This window comes from Platichthys flesus, chromosome 12 (genome assembly GCF_949316205.1).
Source record: "Platichthys flesus chromosome 12, fPlaFle2.1, whole genome shotgun sequence".
Lineage (NCBI taxonomy): Eukaryota > Metazoa > Chordata > Actinopteri > Pleuronectiformes > Pleuronectidae > Platichthys > Platichthys flesus.
In genome coordinates this window covers 23,752,764-23,777,204 of record NC_084956.1, presented here as the reverse complement: position 1 = coordinate 23,777,204, position 24,441 = coordinate 23,752,764, and the positions used below count along the sequence as shown (strand labels likewise).

At 37.9% G+C, this 24,441-nt stretch overlaps 1 protein-coding gene across 2 annotated transcripts; it reads left to right on the top strand.

Moving 5' to 3' along the window:
- Positions 1-392: 392 nt before the first annotated feature.
- On the top strand, positions 393-17,722 carry si:ch211-195b21.5 (uncharacterized). Of its 2 annotated transcripts, none has more exons than XM_062400707.1 (8): positions 393-741; positions 8,658-8,800; positions 8,907-9,519; positions 11,005-11,611; positions 13,588-13,652; positions 13,738-13,834; positions 13,921-14,039; positions 16,270-17,722. In XM_062400707.1, the coding sequence occupies exons 1-8, from the start codon at positions 541-543 to the stop codon at positions 16,810-16,812; spliced, it is 2,388 nt and encodes a 795-aa protein (XP_062256691.1). In that variant the 5' UTR covers positions 393-540; the 3' UTR covers positions 16,813-17,722. The 2 variants fall into 2 exon arrangements, with proteins under 2 accessions (XP_062256691.1, XP_062256690.1); XM_062400706.1 differs by having other exon boundaries at positions 16,267-17,722.
- The last annotated feature ends 6,719 nt before the right edge of the window (positions 17,723-24,441 follow it).

Genomic DNA, 24,441 nt, shown 5'->3' with positions numbered 1-24,441 from the left:
GGTGTTTAAGTAATGATACAGTATTGGTGATACTGCAGTATAAAGTCATAAAGCATTAGGGCAAACAAACTGAATTAGCTTTAGACCATGGATTTGATATACACCATATAGACCCTAAATACTGTTAATGCTTTTTAGACAAATAACATTAGTTTATAGGGTGAATTCAGGAAGACACTTTTAGAGCCTTTATTTTGTATGATGCCCCTCCGGTGTAATATACTAAATCATTAGCTAGAGCATATGAAATCGTTAACTTCATTTGTTGTAGATTATATAAAGTAGTCTAAAAGGTATCAAATAAAAAATACCATTAATTGACTTTACTGAGACAACATAGACCCTTATTTTGAAATAATTACTCCGGATGTTTTTCTCCGTCATTGTGTGATCTCCAGCCGCAAGACCTGTCGCTGTAGCCAGCGGAGTCTCACGAGCTGTTGTACTGAAAAGCAGCATACGTGTTCGGAATAGGTTATTAATCCATTAAGTTTGGTTTAACTGCTCATAGGGATTTGGTGAGGCCTCCTGACCGCGACCATGTACCGGTCAGGTAAACCGGAGAACGGGCCGCCACGGTTCCGACCTCCGTCAACCCATGGACCTCCTTTCAGATTTGGAGGGTCCTGTAGTGTTCCTCCTCATGGTCACTTGGCTCCTGGACCCCACGGATCATTTTCAGCTTCGGCATCGGACAGACAGTTTCTTCACAACAGACCACCAAGAGAGCATTTCATCAGAGTACGTACGGAACAGGCTAGCTTAGCTAGCTTAGCTGGTTCAGATACATGATTCAGACTAGGGGTTAGCTAGTATAGAGCAATACTCAAAGGCCTCGTTAGCCACAAATGTAGCTGAACATTGTGGCCGAGGAGTGAACTGCATCGCATTGTTTTGTGAATGAGAGTTGTAGCATGTTTGGGCAATTATGAAGTATGTCACGTAACTGACGCAGGTTAAACCTGTCCTCTGCGCTTCACTATAGGTTCATGTCACAGCATATCACCAAGGACCTCCAACTGCATGTCAGGGGTTTCCACGAAAAACACAAAAAGATTATTTATTAATTTGTTTGTACCTGTAGCTTAGCAAAAACTACTTTGATAAATGGATGTTTCTTTACTTATTCTCAGGGTTTCTCTCAGCTATAATATAAAGTACAAAACCAAAGAAATACGACATTTTAAGTATTAAAATGCTTTGAAACTGAGAAACTTCAATTTCTCTATCAGGCTATGCATTTGAAATGTCAAGTTAGCAACGTAATTATACATCTAAAGGGTTGTCACTACACGTGAAGAAATTAATTTTGATTGCACATTTTTACCTCTGGGTATGTTGCAGGTGTTTTCGCAGTAATCCAGGTCACATGTTTGCCTAATTATTTTCTAAATATGTGTGTTTGGGTGATGTCAGAAATGAATAGGCCTGTAGTATCTTATTATGATCTGTGAAAATAGTTTTCAAAAATATTAATTAATCAGTGTATATTAGAAAACATTATAAGACTACTCTGGTAGTAGTATATCTGATGCCAGTTGATAAATATATTTCTGGCTTATTATTATTTTATATAATATTATTAAATTATATTTTATTAATTTTATTTCATGTTGCAATATATCCTGAGGGTTTCTTGGATATTCAGTGTATTTTTTGAAACCCAGTACATTGAAAGACAAGTTATTGTTGAGACTTAGAGTACACAGAGATGCTCAAATAATGACACTTATTTCAGAGTGCCAAGAACGGTTCATAGCGAAGACAGTATTTTGAGCAGAGAATTCAAGGTCACATGAATTATAAATGATGTTTGCAAATTTTTGCTTTTGAAGAAAATCTGTAACATGAAGTGGGAAAATTACACCAAGATATATTTCTATACTATCAAGGGTCTTCATCCTGAAATCGTTGCAAATTGATGTAGGGTTTCTCGGTTATGGCTCAGTGTGGTGCTATAGTCCTCTGATATGTGATTTAACTATACAAGGGATGGAAGTTTAAATCTTCATTAACTTCACAATTAGATTGTATTAAATTTCATCAATTCGAATGCACAGCAGTTCTTGATGTATCTAAATATCTCATCTCATGACCTCAATTTTCTATATAAGTGCATATCAAATAACATACTCAGTCAGATAAATCTGAACTTAGTTATTTAAGTTATTGGGAAGTATAATCATACTGCTATTCATAGTTTGCTGTAATTTATAAACTAAGGTTTTTGATTAAAAATCTGACTATAACAGTCAGTCTATAACAGTAGTTGGCAACTGGTGGTCCACAGGCTAAAACTGGCAGCAACAATATTATCTGTCCAGCCATTTGATTATTCTTATTTCACCATTTTTGACTGACACAGATATTCCCAGATGTCGCAGGTGCTGATCAGATCATAATAGCATTAATAATCATAAAATATCTTCCGCTTTAGTAATTTGTTTATTAGCACAATGTTTGTTTTGTTGTTGCAGTGTTGTATATCGAGCTGAATTACAGAGCTTTTTATTTATAAAGACTTCTGAAATAGCCAATATGCAACGCATGGAATGATTACCTGTAGTGTGTGGACAAGCTCAGTTCCGCATTGACTCAGATCTCACAACTTAGGTCATGGTTGTGTTAGCAAGGAGGATAAAACCATGGTTGCTAGCACTTGAAGCACTGCCAAGAACTATATCAAAGGGACATAGAGACATTGGAACAGCCGGCTTAACTGGTTTTATGGACTAAATAACACTCCCAGGACACACTGGCCGCATCTGCGCTGGGGAATGGCCACGCTGTATTTCTGCTGTGTGTCGCAGTTGTCTGCGGTTATAAATTAAAAAATTGCTGTAAAAAAATTATTTGGGCGATTCAACCGACAACATCAATCATAATGTAATTTGTTTTTAATTGAGGATAGCATACTGTTAAGAGAACTATTGAACTGTAAAATAGCTTAAAAACAGTGAGAGAACCATTTTTATTTCACCTATATTATGGGAGATATGACCATCCAACAGTTAACAGTTTGTTAGACCATATCATCCCCAATTTGGATCAGATAGCCTTACAAGTATTGTTCCGTAGGTTTCTTATATGGGCAAAACAGTATGCAAAATTTCATGGAGATCTGTGACGGTGCAGCTCAAAGTTGGATGAAATGACATGGAGAGAGTAAGCCAGAGAGTGAAACAGGAGGAGAGAGCGAAGTGGCTTTCTCAGGTTGATAAAGATGGAGAGACCGAAGTGAAACACATTACATGTCATTTAGCTGACACTTTTGTCCAAAGCGACTTACATTTTTAGAACACTCAGCATTTATGAGGGGCCGTTTTAGGGGTTCAGTATATTGCCAAGGACACTTAGGCATGCAGATGTGAAAGAGTGGGATTCAAACCGGCAACCTTCTTGTTGCAGAACACCCGCTCTATCCCCTAGGCCACGCTCTCCCCACAAGTTTTAAGTGTTAGATAATATAATACCTGTTTTCATCTTCATCACTGATGTTGTGCCAGGACATGGATTTATCACCATTATTAATGTGATAAACACACTACATTGATCAAATTGGTTTCACTGCCACACATGGTGCTTTCTACCTGTTTTCTTCCCCATTCTTATGTTATCGCCTGGAGTTCTCTCTCCCAAAGGGGCGGTAGTTACATTTGTGTCCTTCTGGCAGCTCACGTTTTGTTATTTAATTTTAAGTGAACTCTAACACTACAGTTTTTTTCCTAGCAATATAGTTGTAGTTAAGTTCAATTCAGGAGCTTGATATTGTCAAAGAAGCAATGTCCTTTCATTTGGAGCTAAAATGTGGGTTATGTTTGCACTGGAGCATACAGTGCTTCGGTGCAATTTATTATTTTTGTGTAATTAATTATTTTTGTTTGACAATCCCATTCTACAAGGAAGTTAGTATTGTTTTTTTCAATCTATTTGAAGTCAATATTTTACAAATGTTTCATCCCCTGATCCCCAAAATAATGGTGCCAGAGAATTGTGTCCTCTACTATATCCAGAGTTGGTTAGAGCATGCAATACAAACGTAGGCCTTTCCAAACCCAGACATAATGAAAACACAAAAACATAACAGCCTAACAAACCCAACTATATTGTATAGTAAATTTGATATAGCCTATTAGAAGAATACGTCAATCAAAGTCTCCTAAAGCGGATATCATCGTTGTTGCTCTCATGTTCAAACTTACATTTAGGTTAGTTTTTTTCTCATGTAAATTTCAAGGTACAAGTCCATTCTGGGTTTCATTTTGGAGTGTATTCATTCAGTGCTTAGTGGGGGTGCAACAATTAAGCAACGTAGTCGACAAAAATCTATGACAAAAATAGTCACAGACGAATTTAATAGTCGATGATTCGTTGGTCGTAGCGCACGTTTATCGTGCCGTGCAGTTGAACTAAATGTAATTTTACCGCAGGTGCTGATGGAAGCAGCTGAGGAGTGAGCCCTTTCGCTCTCTTCCTCTCTCCGAAAGTTGCGCATGTGCAATAGCGACAAAACATAGCACAATGGCGGCGGCTGTTGCAACAACATCGCGTACTAGAAAGTAAAAACTATGGGAGAACTTCACCTTTAACATAGCCCGAAAAATACTACCTGCAATATTTGAAAGGTGGACCTTGCCTTCCATGGAAGCAGGACACAAGCATTTGAAGAGGAAGCACGTTTGACATCATAAGGTAAACGATGCAGACTCGCCTCTGTAAGATAGCCTGATATCTAGCTTGCTATAAAAAGAGGCGTCTTAGCAACTTCCTCAACACCTGTGTGCAGGATTCTACAATACATTACAAAAATATGGTTTGAATGTAGATTTTTTTTAAACTTTTTTTTATTGAGTTTAAAAGCGTAATGTTATTCTATTGCCTTACAAACATCTTTTTTAATCCCAATAATGCATTCCGAAGAAGACTGTAGCTTTGTTTGTTGATGTTAGTATTGCTGCTACTTTCCCTGTCATTTTGTTTACAGAATTTTTTTATATTTTTATTTAATTTTAGTATCGCACTTGCCCTGTTCTTGGTTCAAAGGTAAAAGGAAAACTTGAATCTATTAGCAATTTGCCTATCTTTGGTTTTAAATGGGAAAAAAAGTTTATTAAAAGACATTTTTTGTATGAAGAATCAATCTTTATTGTCAGGCATCAGATGCCACGAACAACCTAAGCAATTGAGAATTTGTGTGATTTTATAATCTGATTAATCAATTAATAATTTCTATAATCGATAGATTAATCGAATTTCAGAACAGTCGTTAGTTTCGACCCTAGTGCTTAGAAGGTCTTTTGGCCTTAGAAGGGAGGGACAATATATCACATGGAAAGCTATGGGTTTTTACTTTTGATATTGGAGAGAAACATTATTTCAATCCTGGGAAGAAGTCTACTCCCAACTGCTGATGGATGCCTCTGCTTGGTCAGTATTTACCAATATTTTTTTGATAAAAATATTATCTTCGGCTGAAAGTCTTGGATATTGAATCGAGCGAGTATGTAAATCTTTTGGTGTTTCTTTTCCTTTAGCTCAACTGAACAAAGTAAACCCTTCCACAGGACAGGTAGCCTGGTACAGTTCACTGAGTGCGGCCTCTTTGTTGTTGTTATTTGGGCTGGGAGTGATGCTTCCTGGGATTAATACATGTATTCAGCCACAAGCAGAATAATAGGGGATGCAGTTGGTCAGTATGCTCTCGATGACCAAAATATGCCATATCTATCTGCATATCTATCTTCAAACATTCAGAGCCAGTTCAGATGTTAGCTGTCAGACGCCATTTAGAAAGCTAGTGTTAAAAATAAAAAATTCTGCTGAGCTAACATTTACCAGTAGCATTTCAAATGTAGCATAGCATCCTTTGATTCGTCTCATATTTTCATGGTTTCATGAACCAAGAAACATTTAAAAGTCTGTTAATCTTGAATATGTTGTGCAGCATCCAGTGCCTACTGAAAAAGAAAGCTAGTTTATCCACATGTACATCGCCTAGACAATTGATAAGCTTGACCTCTGCTGGTTTTCAGCTTGTCATCAGAATGAATGTCTCGATTGCAGCTTGGTTTGCTCACCACAAGGAAGTGAAATAATTTCATAAACCAAACTTCTTTGTGTTCATTTACTATGTTTCACTAATTACTACTTACTATATTCATGGTATTATATAAGACTATTTAGCCCAATGTCTGACTATGTGCTCATTTCCAGTTTCCACCATAGGGACAAGTGTTACATGAGGTTTGACATAAGCTACCATGCACATGTTTTTTGGTGTGCTCTGGTAATAGACAAATGTCACTACTACAGAAGTTGTTTCAGCTGACAACAGACCACGCAATCAAATTTGCCACACTGTTGACCAGACGCTTTGATTGGCTACAGTGGATCATGTACTTGCATTACATGATCCACTGTAATGCAAGTACATGATAGCATGTACTTGCATGCTATCATGTACATGCAAGTACATGTACATGATAGCATGTACAATCTAATTACATACATATATAACATTTTGGTTATTTTGTTGCATACATCGTTTCCATTTGATTGATTGTTTTGGACTGTTGGAAGAAGGGGTGCTCTAATTAATAGGTGAGATGCAGAGCTGCAGAATGTGTATGCATCAGTGAAAATCTAGAATTTCACAACAATGCAAATGATTGCATGCACAGTTGAAAATGCATCGGTTGATACTGTTAATACCAAGTTTTAACAAAATTGAATCCGATTTTATTGTTGGAATCAATTCAAACCTCATAACACAAATCTGTTATATGAAATGAAGTATTTAGAATTAACTAGATTTTGTTTCATATAATTAATTTATTTATACTGTAGATGTAGAATTGGTGTGTGTAAATATCAAGTTCAGTAAAAGAGCTGTTATCAACTTGGATGCATATACTGAACTAGGGATGCACGATAATATCGGCCCGTCATCGTTAACGGCAGATAAAAGCTTTAATTTGACAAATCGGCATCAGCCTGGGATCAACATCTCAGCCGATATGACAGACTGATAAAATGACGCTTGGAGTGAGATAAATTAGACATTTTTTTAAGGCTATACACCTTTACATTATGATGTCACCTTACGTCATCACGTTGGTGAGGATTAAAGATGGATAAACATGTCTGCAGTGTGGAAGTGTCACAAAGGGATAGCAGTTGCTAAGTTGATGAAAATCGCTATTTGCAATGGTTGCTCATCTTCAGTCTTGTGAGAATTGCGGTATGCCAACCCTTCCCTGTTCTTGCCCATGTAACACGAAAGTACCTCAGTGTGCCCTGCTAAGTGCTTACAATGGCCTATTAGACTGGAAATGAGGGCTATGCTTTCAGTGTTGTTGTATTAAGCATTTGAGCTGGCTGTTGCAAAGTTCTTCGTAGCTCTTTTTGCGGAACAGATTGAGCTTAGTTTGAAGTTTACCGTTTTAAGGATTGTAAACCCAAGAATGGGCCCCTACTTTTGGTTTAATTCAGTTAATACATTTTATTATTGAGTTAAAGCAAGTCTCTAAAGCATATGTAGCCTATTAATTTAGGTTAATGTATTCAACAGTGTGAAAAATGTTATACTGTCTATTGATGTTATTTAATTTGGCTTTAATTGTCGAACAGTTGTACAATGCACTTACTTTCACATAATCCCTATGGATAGTGTTTATGTTTACTGACTATTTTTGAAACTTGTCAAATAGTTCAAATTTGCCCTTATTGTGGCTATTTTTTATAATTGGCTCAGGGATCATCATACTAGTCTGTTAAAGTAGGATGAATTTGAGAGTATGTCTGAAAATGTTACATAGCCTGTTTTACCAGAGTTGGCTTAAATTATCTCTGCAATTAGCATTAGTACTGTTTACAATTAGATTCAAACATGGTCAATAGTAAAAGTCGTGGGTTCCTACTGTATTAAAGTGTTTTGAGGATCTTGTTTATATTATATATTCATATGAACTTTTTGTATTATGTTCCTGTGGCTGTTCTTTGTTGTATCCCATACATCTTAAAAAATATATTTGAAATTTTAAAGAAACCAAATCTTTACTCTTTCTTTTAACTGGTCTTTTTGTCTTGGTCTCAGCTCTGGCAATATGATACATATTTTGCCACTGCTCTGCAAGAAATACTGCCACCAATGAATATACATGCTCATTGCTTATCACACAACACTGGATTTTGTCAAGTAAAAAAGTGGGGATGGGTGATTCTTGGCCTAGACGATTTGTTTCTGAATGTGCCGTTTTGAGATTCAACTGTTTTTCCGGATTTTTTCTGTAGGTTAATCTGGGTCGATAGATCATTTAGGTCAATGTTACCTCAGTGACCCAGAGCATTTTCCATATCGTGCGAATAATATAAAACTTACTTTACATTAAATCAAGTTCAACAACAGGCCTATTACACTTGTAAATGTCTTGTATTCTTTGTACAGTTTTTACTCTAACATTTAAAAACCATAACTTTCACTGGTTTGCCTTTGATTTCCAAATTTAGGAAATTGTAATTAAAAGTAGCAAATATTAGTTTTGTTAGTCTATTTTTGATGTATTTGCAAGCATAGCCAAAAAGAGTAAAAAGGACAAAATATGCTATTTTAGTTCTGTGTTGAAAAACGCTATAACATGAACTCTGAATACTCTCAGCCCCACTGTAGCAACTTCCCCATAGACCGTAGTACAGCGATTGCTTCTGGTGGCAGCCAGAGGATGGCCCCTCATGCTGTGCCACCACACCTTCAGGTTCTACAGTGGATTCCCACTCCTGCAAAACATCATCTACCAGACAGGTATATCTGTTGATTACATGTTCTTTATCATTCTAATCTGGAATAGTTGCTTTAACCTAATTTTTGTCTTTGTTGGTGTCTGAAACACATGCATATTCATTTACAGTGACAGAGCTGGTGAGGAATTCTTGAGATGCATTGCAGCCAACAAGCCTCTCCCAGACTATCTGAAAGGGGACATGGCATACAACCTTGCTGAGGCATTTAAGTCAGCTAATGTTCTGAAAGATGCAGTAAAATCAAACCCTGAGTTCCACAAGCATGGGTCCAGAAGCATCAGTCAAAGTAGAAGCAGAAGCCGGGGCAGAAGCCGTGGAAAAAGTTGTGGAAAATCTCAAGCCAAGAGCCGTGTGCGAAGCAGGAGCCGTGTTCGAAGCCGAAGCAGAGGAAGGAGCAAAAGTCATGCTCGTGGCAAGAGTCTAGCTAGAAACAAAAGCAGAGGCCGCAGTAAAAGTCGGAGCAGGAGCCAAAGCAAGCAAAAAAGTAATGTACGCAGCAAGAGTCGCGTCAGGAGGTCCAAGTCACGAAGTGGCAGTATGGAAAAAAGACTTGCTAATGATAAGAGAAAGAGGAGTCTAAGCCCCAGTTGGAGCAGCAGTATTGAGAACAGTAATAACCTGACAGGAAAATGTCTGTTAGAGGGACTGAAACTTGTCATGAACAGCAAGGAACTGGAAGAGCGGTTGCCCACTCTCAAAGATGCCATCCTCACTATTCAGGTAGAGTTCATTCAATTATAAAAAAATGTTGTTTCAGTTTTTTTTTTACCTCATGTCCACACAAAAATGTGTGTTGTCTATTTGGGTACACCAGGGCAATTACCCTAATACAGATTTATGTTTGGTCGAATCCAGAACATTTTAGTTTGAGTGGAACGTTTAAAATAAAATAAAATATCAACATATCCCTAACCCTGATATGTTTTGGTTAGCTACGTTTATGTCTGGCCTCCACATTACTGCAGAGTTTGCAGACCTTAAAACAGAGACAAGCTTGAAAACCCACCTTCACATCCTGATTGGTTCTAATCACTCATGACTACCACTGGTGAGTCCAAAGGGTTACCCAAAGCGTATGTCAGTTTGAGAAATTCCTCACCTTACATTTCTTTCGCCTTTGTCGTCGTTCATAGTTTTTTCTGCAACTAAGCAACCAGCTGCAGATCTGCTTCCTGTTTATATACCCATGCATATGAAACGTTTATTTGAATGGTCATGTAATATGCATTTTCAGGTGTGTTTGTATGGATAAAGATAATTTTTGATATGGAGCTAAAACATTGTCACAGTATTATGTCTGCATAAGAGTAAACTGTGTGCTCTCTTGTATTCCACTAGAGGACAGTGTCATCGTGAGACTAATTAAATGTAGAAAGACCGACACTGGTTATCAATTGTATTTTTACAGTTAATTTTCTATGGTCATTGTAAGGTTGTGAACTGCTGAATGTTTACTTATATTTAGCTTTGTTAGCTTGTTTTTGAGTGTAGCTAACTTTGTACTGATGAGCGATCCAATAGTTGTGCTATAATTAACCTGTAGAATAAATAACCAGAAAGTCTTTCTGTTTTAAAATAAAGACCATTTAACAAGCATGTACTCTTACACTAGAGTCTTAGTAGAGTACATGCTGCCACAAGAGCCCAATCGTTCCCTTAAATTCATTAAAGCTGCACGAAATTGTACACAGACATAGATCCCACCCCCTAAACCAGCTGTTTTTTTTTAATAAAGATCCATGCACTTTTACCCAGAACATTTTAGAAAAGGTCTCACAATGTTAAAGAAACTGATAACAAAGTCTTCCTCACGGCCCTTTGTCCAGTCCAAATATTTGCTCCCTTGAATTATTGTACATTTAGCTGTATGGGCTGAGCAGAAAGTTTGAATGACTTTGAACAAAGATTTTCAAATATTTTAGGGTTTTAATTATTTGATTGTGCAGTCAGTTTGTTTATGTCAACACTAGATTAAATACTGAATAATACTAACTTCTCAATGTGTTAGTCCTGTGGACTCATGCTTCTAATTTTCGGATTAGACATGAGTCGAAGACCTTTATACAAGGGTGAACAAAGGCATTGTTGCACAGGCGGTAGCTCTATACTTCTGTCATTTCTTAAAACATTCCATCAGTAGTAGCAAAGTAAAAAAAAGTTACGATCTGTTGAATGTATGAAATGTTTGTGTTCTCTTCTGTACAGGCATCTGATGAAAGCAAAAAGTTGCAGTGTATACCGAAAGAGCAACATAACAGTCAGGATAATTCAACTTCGATGGAAAACGACAGTATGGTCCTTCCCCATGACCGAGTAGGCAGTGACTTCTCCTGGCTCCAAGCACAAAGTCAAGAGGGCTCCACAGATCAAAAAGCTGATGAGCTTGATGATGAGGAGTCATTCTTATATGGAAATGAAGATACTGGAGGAAAGCAAGACCATATAACTTCTACCACCCCCTTTTCCGCATTTTCTCAGACTGCAGAACATTCCAGTGATGTTTCTGCTCTGAGCAGTCAACAGTCCATATTTAGTGGCTTTGGGGATCTGATTGACCTGAAGCAGCCCCTTCAAATGAATCCTCAGATCAATCTTGACAGTAGTGAGTTTGAGAAGATCAAGAATATATTAAAGAGTCAGGGCACACCAAACATCAACCAGATCATGGTGAAGATGCAGGGGCAGAAAGAGGAGAAGCACCTGTCTCCTGCTGTACTTGGTTCAGACCCAACAGCAGCAAGCTTGACAATACAAGCAATGAAGAACTCTAATGTACAGCAAGCTCTGCAATCTCTACAGTCTCTTATCAAAGGTGAGAATCCCATATTGAATGAAAGATTCAACTTAATCTACCAACTTCTTAAGCATTAGTATTTCAGTGTTTTCATGTTTACTAACCAATAATACAGTTTATGCAAAGTTCTTTTTTGATTTGTTACATTATTGTGGATGCGTTATTCCTAAAGTTTAAAAGCCCTTTTTAAATGATTACAATCGCAGCTTTCATGCATCTTGGCATGCTGTCCACTAGTTTTTCACATTGCTGATTTATGGATAGTACTTGATGCCACTCCTGGTGCAAAAATTCAAGCAGCTTAGCTTAGATTGATGGCTTGTGACCATCCATCTTCCTCTTGATCACATTCCAGAGGTTTTCAATGGGATTCAGGTCTGGAGATTGAGCTGGCCATGACAGGGTCCTGATCTGGTGGTCCTTCTTCCACACCTTCACTGACCTGGGTGTGTGGCATGGAGCATTGTCCTGCTGGAAAAACAACTCCTCAGAGATGGGGGACATTGTCAGAGCAGAAAGAAGCAAGTTTTCTTCCAGGACAACTTTGTACTTGGCTTGATTCATGCGTCCTTCAAAAAGACAAATCTGCCCAATTCCAGCCTTGCCACCACCAGATCATCACCAAATTTTAAAGTAGGTGCGAGACACTGTGGCTTGTAGGCCTCTTCAGGTCTCTGTTTAACCATTAGAAAACTGGACTCATCAGAGAAGATGACCTTACTCCAGTCCTCTATGGTCCAATCCTAATGGTCTTTTGCGAACCTCAGCCTGACACTTCTTTGCTCCTCGTTGATGAAGGGCTTTTTTCTAGCTTTGCACGACTTCATCCCTGCCCCTAGGAGCTTGTTTCTAACCTTCCTGTTGTGCACTTCATCCCAGCTGCCGTTTGCCATTCTTTTTGGAAGTCACTTGATGACTACGGTTGTTGAGTGACATTCGAATGAGTTGGCGGTCATCCTGGTGAGTTGAGGAAGGTTTTCGTCCTCAGCCGGTCTCTAGCTTTGTTGTCCCTAATGTCTGCTGCTTGACCTTGTTCTTATGAACCGCCGTCTTTGAAATTTTAAGGATAGAAGCAACCTGACGCTCACTGTATCCCTCTGCCAGTAAAAACAGAATTTAACCCTTCTTTTCCTAACTCAAAACTTTATTTTTAACTCTTTTGGCATGGTCAATATTCACTTCTTTTATTCCAATTACCTTTGAGGTACTACTAGCACTGTTTCTGCCATTCAGCTGGTCCTATTGCAAGAGGATAGTGATGACCACAGCACTGTTTTTTTTCATTGAGTAAGATTTGGTTCAGGTGACCTAATCAGTACCTCATTTAGTAGATTCAGGTCAGCCTGTATTGGAATTCAACAGACAATGGAATGGAATGGCTGCCATACACATAGAGATGCTGATTCAAGAAAAATTTGGAGTGGTCTCTTAATTTTTTCCAGAGCTGTATATGCTACTGCAAGGAACATGTATTTTTTAAAATTTTTTTATCATTGCATTTCAAAAGACAATGTTGACCGAGTTACTGAAACATAATCATTTATATAAATACCATAAACCTTGTGTTTGGGCTGCATCGAAAAGCTTGGCTATGTTTTTACACATCAGAAAATTACACAAAAAGACAAAAAGCAACAATTAATTGACTTAATGCATTTTTGTTTCAATAGTGTACCAATTTTACCGTATACGATGGTGTGAAAATGTATAGTTATCATAGAATACTACTACCGATACCACTATTTTTCCTGTAAAACACTAATTTATAAAGTTGATTTTTTTATGAATTCTCCTTCCCAGTTGTTTGCTTTTTGGTGTATGTATTAACCAGCTGTGAAGTTGTTTTTAATCTCATTGCGACAGCTGACAGTGGTGCTGTACCCAGTCAGTTGGAAACTGATATTACTCTGACTCATGGATTTATCTTCTCTGTGTCTTTTGTTATATTATTTTGAGTGTACAATGCAGGATTATATTATTCGTTTCTCCTTTAGCGACGAAAGAGAAGAGAGCAAAAATTGATGGCAGTGGCACATCTCAGACCTCTGCTAAACACAAGGTAAAGCATATCCTGAGGAGGAAAAGTTAAGACATTTGAAAATGGCTTAACCCTTAGTTTTGAAATTATAACTTGTTTTTGGCAGGCAAGTAACAATGAGGAAATAAAGAGAGCGAGACAAGCCAGAAAAAGTCAAATGGAATCCTTGATAAAAGAAATGGAGGAATTGTTGAAACAGGATGGTAAAGCAGCTTTTCTGTTACTTTATGCTCCCAATTGTCTTACACATTAGAAAATGTTCTAAACTGCTTTTATTGTCCATTTGCAGGCCATAGTTTTTTGACACCAGTGATTGGGTTCTACTGCCAGAAATGTGAGGAGTTCATTGGAGATTTAAGTTCTGCTGAAAACCATGCAGCCATTCACCAACATGCCAACTCTAGCAGTGTAAGTACCTCTGCATTCCTTGTGGCAGAGCAGGAGACATTCTGTATTTTTGTTAATGAATCCGGGTAAAAGAACAAAACACTAAGTTAATGTCTCCCACTAAGTACTGTGTGTCCATTTAAAGCCTGTTGCATCGTGTTCCTCTGTGCTCCAGAACTTGAAACAAAAATTAGCTTTATTATTGCACTGTTGGAACGGCTGTCCCAAATGTCCCCAAAGCACAAATATATATAAATCTCCTACTGAAAATGTGCTATTATCCCACAGTATCAGTAACATTTACTGCAATCTTAAGGATCTAGAAGTTTTAGGAAACTATGGAAAAACTACATCAGGCCTTGGTGTAGTGGCCCAGGGGGCTCACAGTTCAATAACATGCATTGTAAACCATGTCACATGATGGCACGAATCAAATCTGTGGATTTCAACCTGCATTTCGGCATGAGTCAGTAAGTGAGATACGAGAAATCGCAGATAAAGGATAAATGGATCTGAGAGAAAAGTGAGGAAAGAAAGTTAACATGGATTTCCTAAAAAAGAAAAGACCTCAGTAAAAACAGAGTTTCAATCAAGACTGGACAGACTCTTACATATTCATTCTATCAATGCGCAGTTCAAAACCATAATGTCCCAAAGAACACAGCGATTGTTAAAAGCATTAATACGGAACCGCACTACACCCCAGCCCAGATTAAAAATCCAGAAACTAGAGCTCGCTTCATACATACCAAGGACGACAAGAATCAAGAAAGTACAATTTCTTCTAAATAAAGCAAAACTACAAAGTGCTATAAGTAAGTGCCATTTAAGTGCTACTAAAGTGTTAGTTTCAAAAAGTTGTTAGTAGTTTTTTTTTTTTTTTTTTTTTTTTTTAATTCAAGGTAAAGTCGGAAGAGGCATGTTTTTAGTTTTCGGCGGAAGATGTGTAAACTTTCTGATGTCCGGATGTCAATGGGGAGCTCATTCCACCATTTAGGAGACAGGACGGCAAACAGTGGTGTATTTGATGAGTGTTTAGCTCGCAGTGAGGGAGCAAGGAGCTGATTGGCTGAAGCAAGGGATAGAATAGGAAAGGAAAGGAAGAGGTCTAGAAAGGCGGAAAAAGAATGTTAAACTGATATAATATACACTCTTTATGATGTTTTTTTATAGAAAAAAGTTTTTACGAAAGCTTTTTGTCATGTTTAATTTTTTAATTGCCATAGTCTTCTATCAGTGTACTAATTTATAATCCCTACAAATTATTATTGCATTATACTTTTTTGATTTTAAAGTCAGTTGATGACAGATGTTGGTACATCGAATATTTAAATATTATGAAACAATATTGCACTCAATTATAATGCTAGTTACACATTATGATGTTCTGGACCTCGGTTGGAGGAAATTTTCTCTATCTGTACCGCTCAAAAGTATAACCCTGTTCTAGAGCAAATGTCTTGGTTTGCTTAAAACAGGTAGTTTGTACAACATGTCATCTTTCTACATCTTAACAAAAAATTTAAATAAAAACATCTGTTCAGTATGGTCAAACTCAAATGTGGGATGAAAAGCCTGCTATATCTTTTTATCCTCGACCAACTGTAATAAAGGTGAATATTTTGTCAGTTGTGGGGCTTAAATGTCTCATTTTGTGAACACACCTTAAAGTGAGTTTTACAACCCAGTTTTTGTCAATGAGGAAGGGAAGCGACACAGCGCCAATGGTGTCTGGCAATGCAGCCTTTTATTGTTAAAGTGATAAAAAAACAATCACAAGGCAAACATTGAACAAATATAAGACACAAAGGGTTATGGGCAGAGGGTGACGCCAAATCATAAAACAAACAAAAGACAAACCCTCTTTCTAAATATTGACCCCACTCCACTGACTGCTAATTAAACTAAATTATCCTTCATAAAAGTTACAAGGTGCATTCATGTCGCCACCAATAAGACTAAGTGAACTATCAAAAGGACTGTAGTTGAAGTGTACAATGAAATTAGGAAAATAACAAACTCAACTATAGCCCAACAAAACCCTTTATCACTGAACATGTGCCTCACAAGTAACATTCACTAAATTCCCAGAGCATCACTTTTTAAAATTTACTTTGCACATTGACTCTCCAACAAATTGGTAAAACTTTCTTAAACCATTAGCATTTTTTCTATTCTCAGTAGTCTTTTGGTGGCGACAGACTCTGCGTTCATTCATTTGATGTTTCAATTTTTTTCCCTTTTTTAGCAGAAAATGCAAATGGAACAACATGCTGGACAGACTGATCAAGGCAGCAAAGGACACTCCAACTGTTTTAGCAGCAGCAGCACCCGACACCCACACACCTCAGACAAGAGAGACTTCAGCTACCATCCAGATTCCGTAGACCAGAGAAATCAGAGAGACTACAAACAAGAGTGGAGGAATGATACACCTCACAGAGGCAAGCTCGACAACAACCACATAAATCATGGGCAGAGACAGGAAAACATCTCCTTTAAAGAGGATATGAGTAAGGAGAGGATGCTCATAACGGTGTCATGTGGACCGACATCCCCTTCGAACATCAGGGTTAAGGAGGAAGTGAACAAGGAGCAGACCGTCAGAGGCTATAGCAAAGTCAAAGTGGAAGACACAAATAAAAAGGATAGCAAGGAAAAAGATAGCAAGGGAAAAAATGATAGCAGTGATGATAGTGACGATGACAAAGGAAAAATATGTAAAGTAAAATCATCAAAAAAGAAAAAGAAGAAGGAGAAGAAGAAGAAAAAGGAGAAGGGGAATAAGTCCTAACAGTTGTATTATTATTGTTCCTCTTTTTTAAAAATCGTTATTAGACAGTTCTTTGAGATGTCATGGTTTTAGTTTCACCATAACCATCCTGGACACCATTTTGTTAGTTCTTTGTTGGTGAGATCAGACGATGGAGGTAGGCCGTCAAAAGTGATTTCATTATAATTCTTAATGGAACAGTCTGACATGTTTAGAAGTGCAAACCCACATTCAAAAGAGAAAATTAAAATCAGTTTAATCTTTGCATCTATTGGAAAGATGGGTTCACCCATATTTAGCAGGTAAACGGGATGGAGTTGTTTTGAGTTGATCCAGGCGGCTTCCGGAGTGAACTCTGAATGGCCAATCGTAGGAAAAAATAGTGCTGCCCATCGATGCACTGTATGAATGGTCTGTGAATGGCAAACTGTAAAGTACTGTACTGAAAGCGCTTTGTGTTGTAAGCGAGACTACAAAAGCGCTATATAAATACAGACCAGTTACCATTATCTTAATAAAATAGCTTGCAGTGTTTGTGCTAGCCAAGAAAGACCAAAAACGTCCCAGGATGATAAATAGATGTAATTTATATAAATCTTCACCTTTGGTTGTTGCTATATTTTGCAACAAAGGTCATCCTCCAGAGCATTAACTTGCTCCTGTTACTAAGGGAACCACATGTCAGTATCAGTATGTTATCTCACCCTGGCTTCATCCTCTAAATGAATGTTTGAAAAGTTAAGTAGTAAATTTGTAAATACATCCCTCTTTCTGAACACTGTTGCTACTCTGTGCATAGTTTCCAAAGACCAACAGCTCTGTAAGGCTAGACATGTAATGTGTTCAGGGGGATGTTCTTTTGACTTGTCTGCATTTTTTTATAAAAATTATCTTTAATAAAAGAGGTTAATAAAAGCCAAGTGATATTAAACACACGTTGTTAATGTCTTTTTCAACCGAAACGTCCAATTTAAACTACAGGTTGGCAGTATCCTGAACAATCGTGCAAAAAAATATCCTGCTGCTCTGGGTAATGGGGGATTTTTAAAAGGAACACATTGCTTTCATGGGTAATGTGTGGAGTGACAGTGAAGAGGTCAGAGTAGATGGTTTGTGTTAGCACTTTCCCCAAACCAAAGACACATCATGAACTTGCTGTAAGAATTCTCTGACTCCTTCATTGTCAACATACTGTGCACAGCTGCAGCTGAATGTTTACAGATACATTTAGGATCAACTGCTTAAATATCTACTGTCTACATCCAGGAAATAAGTAAAACCTCTAAGACGATCTGAAAAGACACATTCACAATTATTTTAAAGGAAACATGCTTACACAATACGGACAAAATAACATTCTGGAAAGCCATCAATAGCTTAAGCTTAACCCTAGCAGCTATTCAGCTTTTACCTTTTTATCAGCATTAGGCATTGGGCAAGGAAAATCAGTAACAGAAATCTCACTGCAATTTCTGAAGGACTTCAGTGTAATTCAGGACATGATGTTCACATAGAATATGAGATAAATGGCTTTTATCTACAATGGCTTCTAGTATCTTATTGGTCCTAAGGGGATATCCAGTTATCTCCAAAATAGGGCAGGACCTTCATGTTTCTGAAGCCATGAACCAAATGCTTACATACACCACACAAACAGGATACTTTACAATCCCAAACATAGCCTGGAGATGCCAAATCCTGGTTGTGGTTCTGGTTTCTTATATACACATGTTAGTATCTTACTGCCACTAGACGGAATTGAGCCTTCTTCAGCTGAGCCAAGAAAATTTGTGATTAAGGTTTATGAGGCCCTTTCTTTCTGTGACCTGTCAATGGAGTCCAGTTTAAAAGGCCTTGGTTTTTTTTTCATGTATAGCTCTCCATAATTTACCTGTAAATGGTTTGAGGCCCCCTTGCTCTTATAATTTGTATTTGTGGACCAACCAAACCAGGTAGCTCAGTAAATGTCTTTATTATTCTTTTACCATTCTTCACTGTGAACACCTACAGCATACTCTGATGTAAATTACCGCCATGTGATAGGATTAAAGATGTATTTTCTAATTAAGTAATGTAAATTTCTAACTTGGGTTTTCCCCATGACTACTCTTAAATAAAGAAATTATATATATATTATTTTAATATATTCTGATACTACACTTGTCAGTCGAAGTCTTTTGGCAATACAGGACCCAGTGAAACAGCAAAGCCAACCCAAGGTAAGTGTGTTGTCCTTTTGTGAAAAAATCCTGGGGCTGCTGAAGTCAAGTTTGAGGTGTAAGTGCACAGTACCAGAAACGTGATGAGATTATCTGCTGAGGGCCTGACCTTAATGGATGCAAATTTAAGGTCGGGCATTCTATTTGCTTCAAGGTAACAATAATTTGATATTTGTCCTGGATTGTCCTGTATACGCTAATTAGCTTGTTAAAAAAATGTAAGTGGTCTTGCATAATCAAGGCCAGGTTTCTTCGCGATGTACAATTGGTACAACTGCTCCTAATACGATGACTTGGATGACTTAGAATCTTCACAGATAAGGCCAGCTACTGATATAACCTATGTCCAGTAGTTACTGTGTAAGAGTTTATGACACAGGGAATTAAATAATGACATCTGATGTGCTGCAGATTTGTACTGTTTGAATAACCCAATAAATGAATAAGAAAAAAAACAGTCTGGTCTTGCTCTTTATCTCTATGTGTTTTGAACAGGTATCTTTTAGAGAGAATTAGTCCAATCTATCATGCTTGATGGTAAGAGACAGTAAATCTATGGTCTTGTCTTTGCTAAGTCAGAAAAAAATGGAAGGTTCTCTGCTAAAGCTAAGTTTTGATTTCGTTCAGTTTAAAGCAAATGAAGAATAAAGTATCTAATTCAATATTTGGGTCCAGCTATACAGTAAATATGTCAAGATTTTTTTTTTAGTTTTATATAAATGACTAGAAAGCATAATAATCCCAAGAGTCAAAGTGATTTATTAAACATAATAGAAACCAACCTTTTTCATTATGTAAAATACTAAATTCTTTTGTGTCACAGTATGAAGAAAATTATTATGCCAGATTGTGAGATTGAAAGGATGTCATAACTTGGATGTATTGCCCTCTATGGGCTATGTACATGACCTGTGGTGTTCAAACTAAGGGCTGGACCCCATAGGAGGTATGTAGACCCCAAGGGACTCAAGATGATATCATACATGGAATGAAATTTAAAAAGTATTTTGAAATTATCAATCAAATTTTATTTGTATGGCCCATTTTCACAAATCACAATTGGTCTCAAAGGGTTTTACCATGGTGTGACATCCTCTGTCCTTAACCCTCAACAACAGTAAGGAAAAACTACTAAAAACCCTTTTAACAGGGTAAAAATATGTAGAAACCTCAGAGAGCCACATGTGAGGGATTCCACTAGTCTACAGTCATTGTCCACTGCCGCTTATTGCCGCTTATTACGATCCATCATCAGCCGCCGACCTCGATCGTGGTCCACCACCATTATATGATGTTAACACGACACAGGATCCACCATTACCACTACGATCAGCCAGAACGATTTAGAATCCGCCAAACTGGATCCACCATTGCGACCTCTGATGCGCGATCCACAAATCGTAATCCATGGTGCGGCCACAGCGGGCCCCGATCTGCGGCCGATAAAGCCCAGGGACTCAGGGAAGGGTTTAAGTCAGTAACATGTACTGATGAGATACACTCCTGATCAAAATCTTAAGACCAGTTAAAAAAAAATTGCATGAATTTGCATTTTGCACTGTTGAATCTAAGGAAGGTTCTAAGTACAGTTTCTTTCTTTTTTTAAGCTTTGTTTTTATTGAAGAGAAACACAAACATTCCTTGACAACATCACAGATCATACATGACAGACTGATTGGTGAAAAATAATAAATAAATAAAAGGACAGTTAAGACATTCCGTCGTACCACAGGATTCCCCTCAATTAGAGAGGTATCCTGCAATAGGTAGCCATCTCCTCACAAAAACATCAGACTTTAATTGCAATTGAGCCGTTAGAGCCTCCATTGCATACACCTCCCTCAGCTTCTGTTTCCACTGTGCCACTGTAGGTGGCTGTGGATTCAACCATTTTATTGTCACCATTTTCCTAGCAGTCATCAAGAGTATATGCAACAAGTGCTCTTGGTCTCTTGTGTACATGTCTTCAGGAGCCAGATCGAAAAGAAACTGACTTGGGGTGAATAGTATATTAATTCCCAGAACTTTATTTATCTCGCTCTTTATCCCCTTCCAAAAAGGAAGCAACATTGGGCAATCCCAAAATATGTGTGAGTGGTCGCCAACCATTCCACATCGTCTCCAGCAGTATATTGCTGCTGGATTATCTGCAAATTTAGAGACCACGGAGGGCGTCTTAAAGAACCTAGTCTTCATCTTCCAATCAAACTCCTTCCACATGTTACTATTAATACCTTTATGACATCCAATGCACATTGTTCCCACTCCCCGTCCTCAATTATAGTATTTAACTCCAGCTCCCATTTGTTTTTGATATAAAAAGTGTTGTCTGATGTATCAAGTAAAAGATTTCTGTATATATGGGAAACATGCTTTTTACTGGGTAATTGATGTTTAGTTATATTAATAAAGTAAATTTCCATGTTCGTTGGAGCATTTTTGATTATATTCCAATCTGTATGGTTTGTAATGTAATTTCTTATCTGAAAATACCGGAACATATCACTTTGGGGTAAAAGGAATTTGTCTTGTAGATAGGAGAATGGCTGTATACCGGTGTCACAAAGCAACTGGTCAATAACCCTCAGGTTTCTGCCTGCCCACCTCTTAAAAGTGATATCTGTTGTTGAGGGGGGGAAATCTGGGTTTCCATTAATCTGCATAGCCCTTGAGAGGGCAACTGATCCTCTAATTTTCTTCTGGACTGCCAACCATACTTTCAAGGTTTTTTTTTACCCATACATTTTTTATTTCAAATTTCATCTGGGATTGCTTGTTTAGAAACACTAATGTGGATAAAGGTATTGCTGGCACTGAGCTCTGCTCTATGTTCACCCATCCTGATTCTAAGTCATTGTTAATCCAAGCTACCACTGCTGTTAGTTGTGCTGCCCAGAAATAGTATTTTAAATTAGGGAGGCTGAGTCCACCCCTGTCCTTCCCAAGAGTGAGCGTTTTAAGTCTCACTCTTGGTCTCTTGTTTTGCCATATGAATTTAGAAATGAGCTTGTACCAGCATATTGAAGGCTTATGTTGGGATCCCGATTGGGAGAGACTGAAACAAAAACAAAATTCTGGGAAGTAGATTCATTTTAACAGCTTCTACTCTACCCAGAAGGGATAATGGTAGCACATCCCATCTTGCCAATTCATTTCTAAATGTCCCAAATATTTTTTTATAATTCGCCTGGTATAGCTGTGTTACCTGGGGAGTGAGTATGATCCCTAAATATCTGAAACCCTGTTTAGATCTGCGGAAGTTTACTATATCATCAAGCTGACTAGGCCATGTCCCAGACACCATCATTGCTTCTGATTTACTAGGATTAACTTTATAACCTGATACTAAACCATATTCATTAAGATTTTGTAGAAGAGCCGGGACTGACTGAACGGGATTTTCAATAAACACTAATATGTCGTCCGCATATAGGGCTGTTTTATGTTGTTCTCCACTCTCATCTCTTATTCCTTGTATAACGGGGTTACTTCTAATCAATTCCGCATAGGGGCTCAATACTAAGAGCGAACAGGGCTGGCGAAAGCGCGTCCCCCTGCCTTGTCCCCATTCCCAGATCAAAGAAGTCGGAACATTGGCCATTAACTCTAACTCTTGACCTCGGACTCATATAAAACACTTTAATCCAACTCAAAAAGGTTTCATTAAAGCCCGTATGAGCCATTGTTTGCTCCAAAAATGTCCAGTCCAGTCTATCAAATGCCTTCTCAGCATCTAAGCTAAGAAGCATTGATGGAGTCTTTCTACCAGAAGCAATAGATTGTAGATTTAGAGCTCGTCTGACATTATTAGTGCCCTGCCGCCCGGTTATGAACCCCGTTTGATCAGAGTTAACTAGTTTCCGGATGTGTCTCTGTATTCTATTTGCCAAGATAGAGGTCAGGATTTTTAAATCCTGACATAGCAGACTTATCGGCAGATAACCCATACACTGAGTGGGGTCTTTTCCATCTTGGTGTATAACTGTGATAATTGCCTCTGTCCAAGTTTTTGGGGGGGTCCCTTTCATCCAATGCATAATTATATACTCGACATAGAATTGGGGCTAGTTCGTGTACAAAAACTTTATAATATTCCCCGGAGTATCCATCGACACCCGGGGATTTACTATTCTTTAATTTACTAATACTATCTGTTATTTCCTGCACTGTTATGGGAGAAGACAATATCTCAGTCTCCTCCTGTGATAATCTATTCAGTTGGATCGAGTCCAAGAGTTTTGTTATTTTCTCCTCCTTCCCTATCAATTCTTGACCTTCATATAATTTTTTATAGTATGCCGCAAACGCCTCTGCTACTTCTTTCGGTTGGGAGGTAATTCTATTTGTGTCGGGGTGTTTAATTTTAGGTACCACGCGGTTCGATTGAGCTTTCCGTAACTGGAATATTCTTTTATTTTATCACGTAATTCCTGTTGGATTAAGGGGTCATTCAATATTGAGACATTAAGTCTCCAGTATCTGAATTGTTTTTCTTGACCTAGATTTATTTTCATCTTAATGGGACCATGATCTGACAGAGTAATGGGTTCTATATTACACTCTGTTACTCTATGCACATCAGCCTTTGAAACCAGAAACATGTCTAATCTGGAGTAACTTCCATGAACTTGGGACCTATATGTATAGTCTCTATCTCTGGGATGATGATATCGCCATACATCAATCAGGCCCAATCCATCCATCATTCCCAGAACAGTAGCTGCTTTTCTAGTTCGAGGTCCCTTCCCAGCAGGTAGTCGGTCCATACTTAAATTTAGTACACAATTATAGTCCCCCCCAACCACTATGATTCCCTTCCCTTCATCTGCCAGTTTGGAGGCTATTTTCTTAAAAAAAAAGGGGCAATCCTCATTTGGTGCATACAGGTTCAAAAATGTAAATCTATTTTCCCAAATCGTACCTATCACCATAACATATATCTGCCTTCCTTATCTTTCAATATTTTTTCGCAATTAAAAAAGACATTCCTTCTAAACAGGATAGCAACCCCTCTTTTCCTCCCTCCTCCATGAGATGCACTGTATATTTGTTCCACCCAGTCCCTCTTTAATTTCAGGTGTTCTTCCTCAGAGAGATGTGTCTCTTGTAACATTGCGGCTGAACATTGTAAAGCTTTGAGTTGGTTAAGCATTTTCTTTCTTTTAATTGGATTTCCCAGACCCTTTATGTTGTAACTAACTACAGTCAAACCATCCATATTACAATTCTTTTAATCCTTACTGTCATGATGCTCTGTAGTCAACTTATAAATGTCAAGTACACCATCACCTGCTGTAAAAGTCCTATCAGCTGTCAAGGAAGTAACACAAAAAAGAACAGAAACTATGTACAATTTCCAATAGAGAACAACAGAAATCATACACAACAACACGGCTTCCAAGTCCTCAACTGGCCCATCTCCAGTGGTGGC

What these genes read in the sequence shown, in the direction of transcription:
- si:ch211-195b21.5 (XM_062400706.1), top strand. Translation starts at nt 541, where the DNA reads ATGTACCGGTCAGGTAAACCGGAGAACGGGCCGCCACGGTTCCGACCT. An exon ending in ATGCCATCCTCACTATTCAG is followed by an intron (nt 9,520 to 11,004) that starts GTAGAGTTCATT and finishes TCTTCTGTACAG; the next exon opens with GCATCTGATGAAAGCAAAAA. An exon ending in TCTACAGTCTCTTATCAAAG is followed by an intron (nt 11,612 to 13,587) that starts GTGAGAATCCCA and finishes TTTCTCCTTTAG; the next exon opens with CGACGAAAGAGAAGAGAGCA.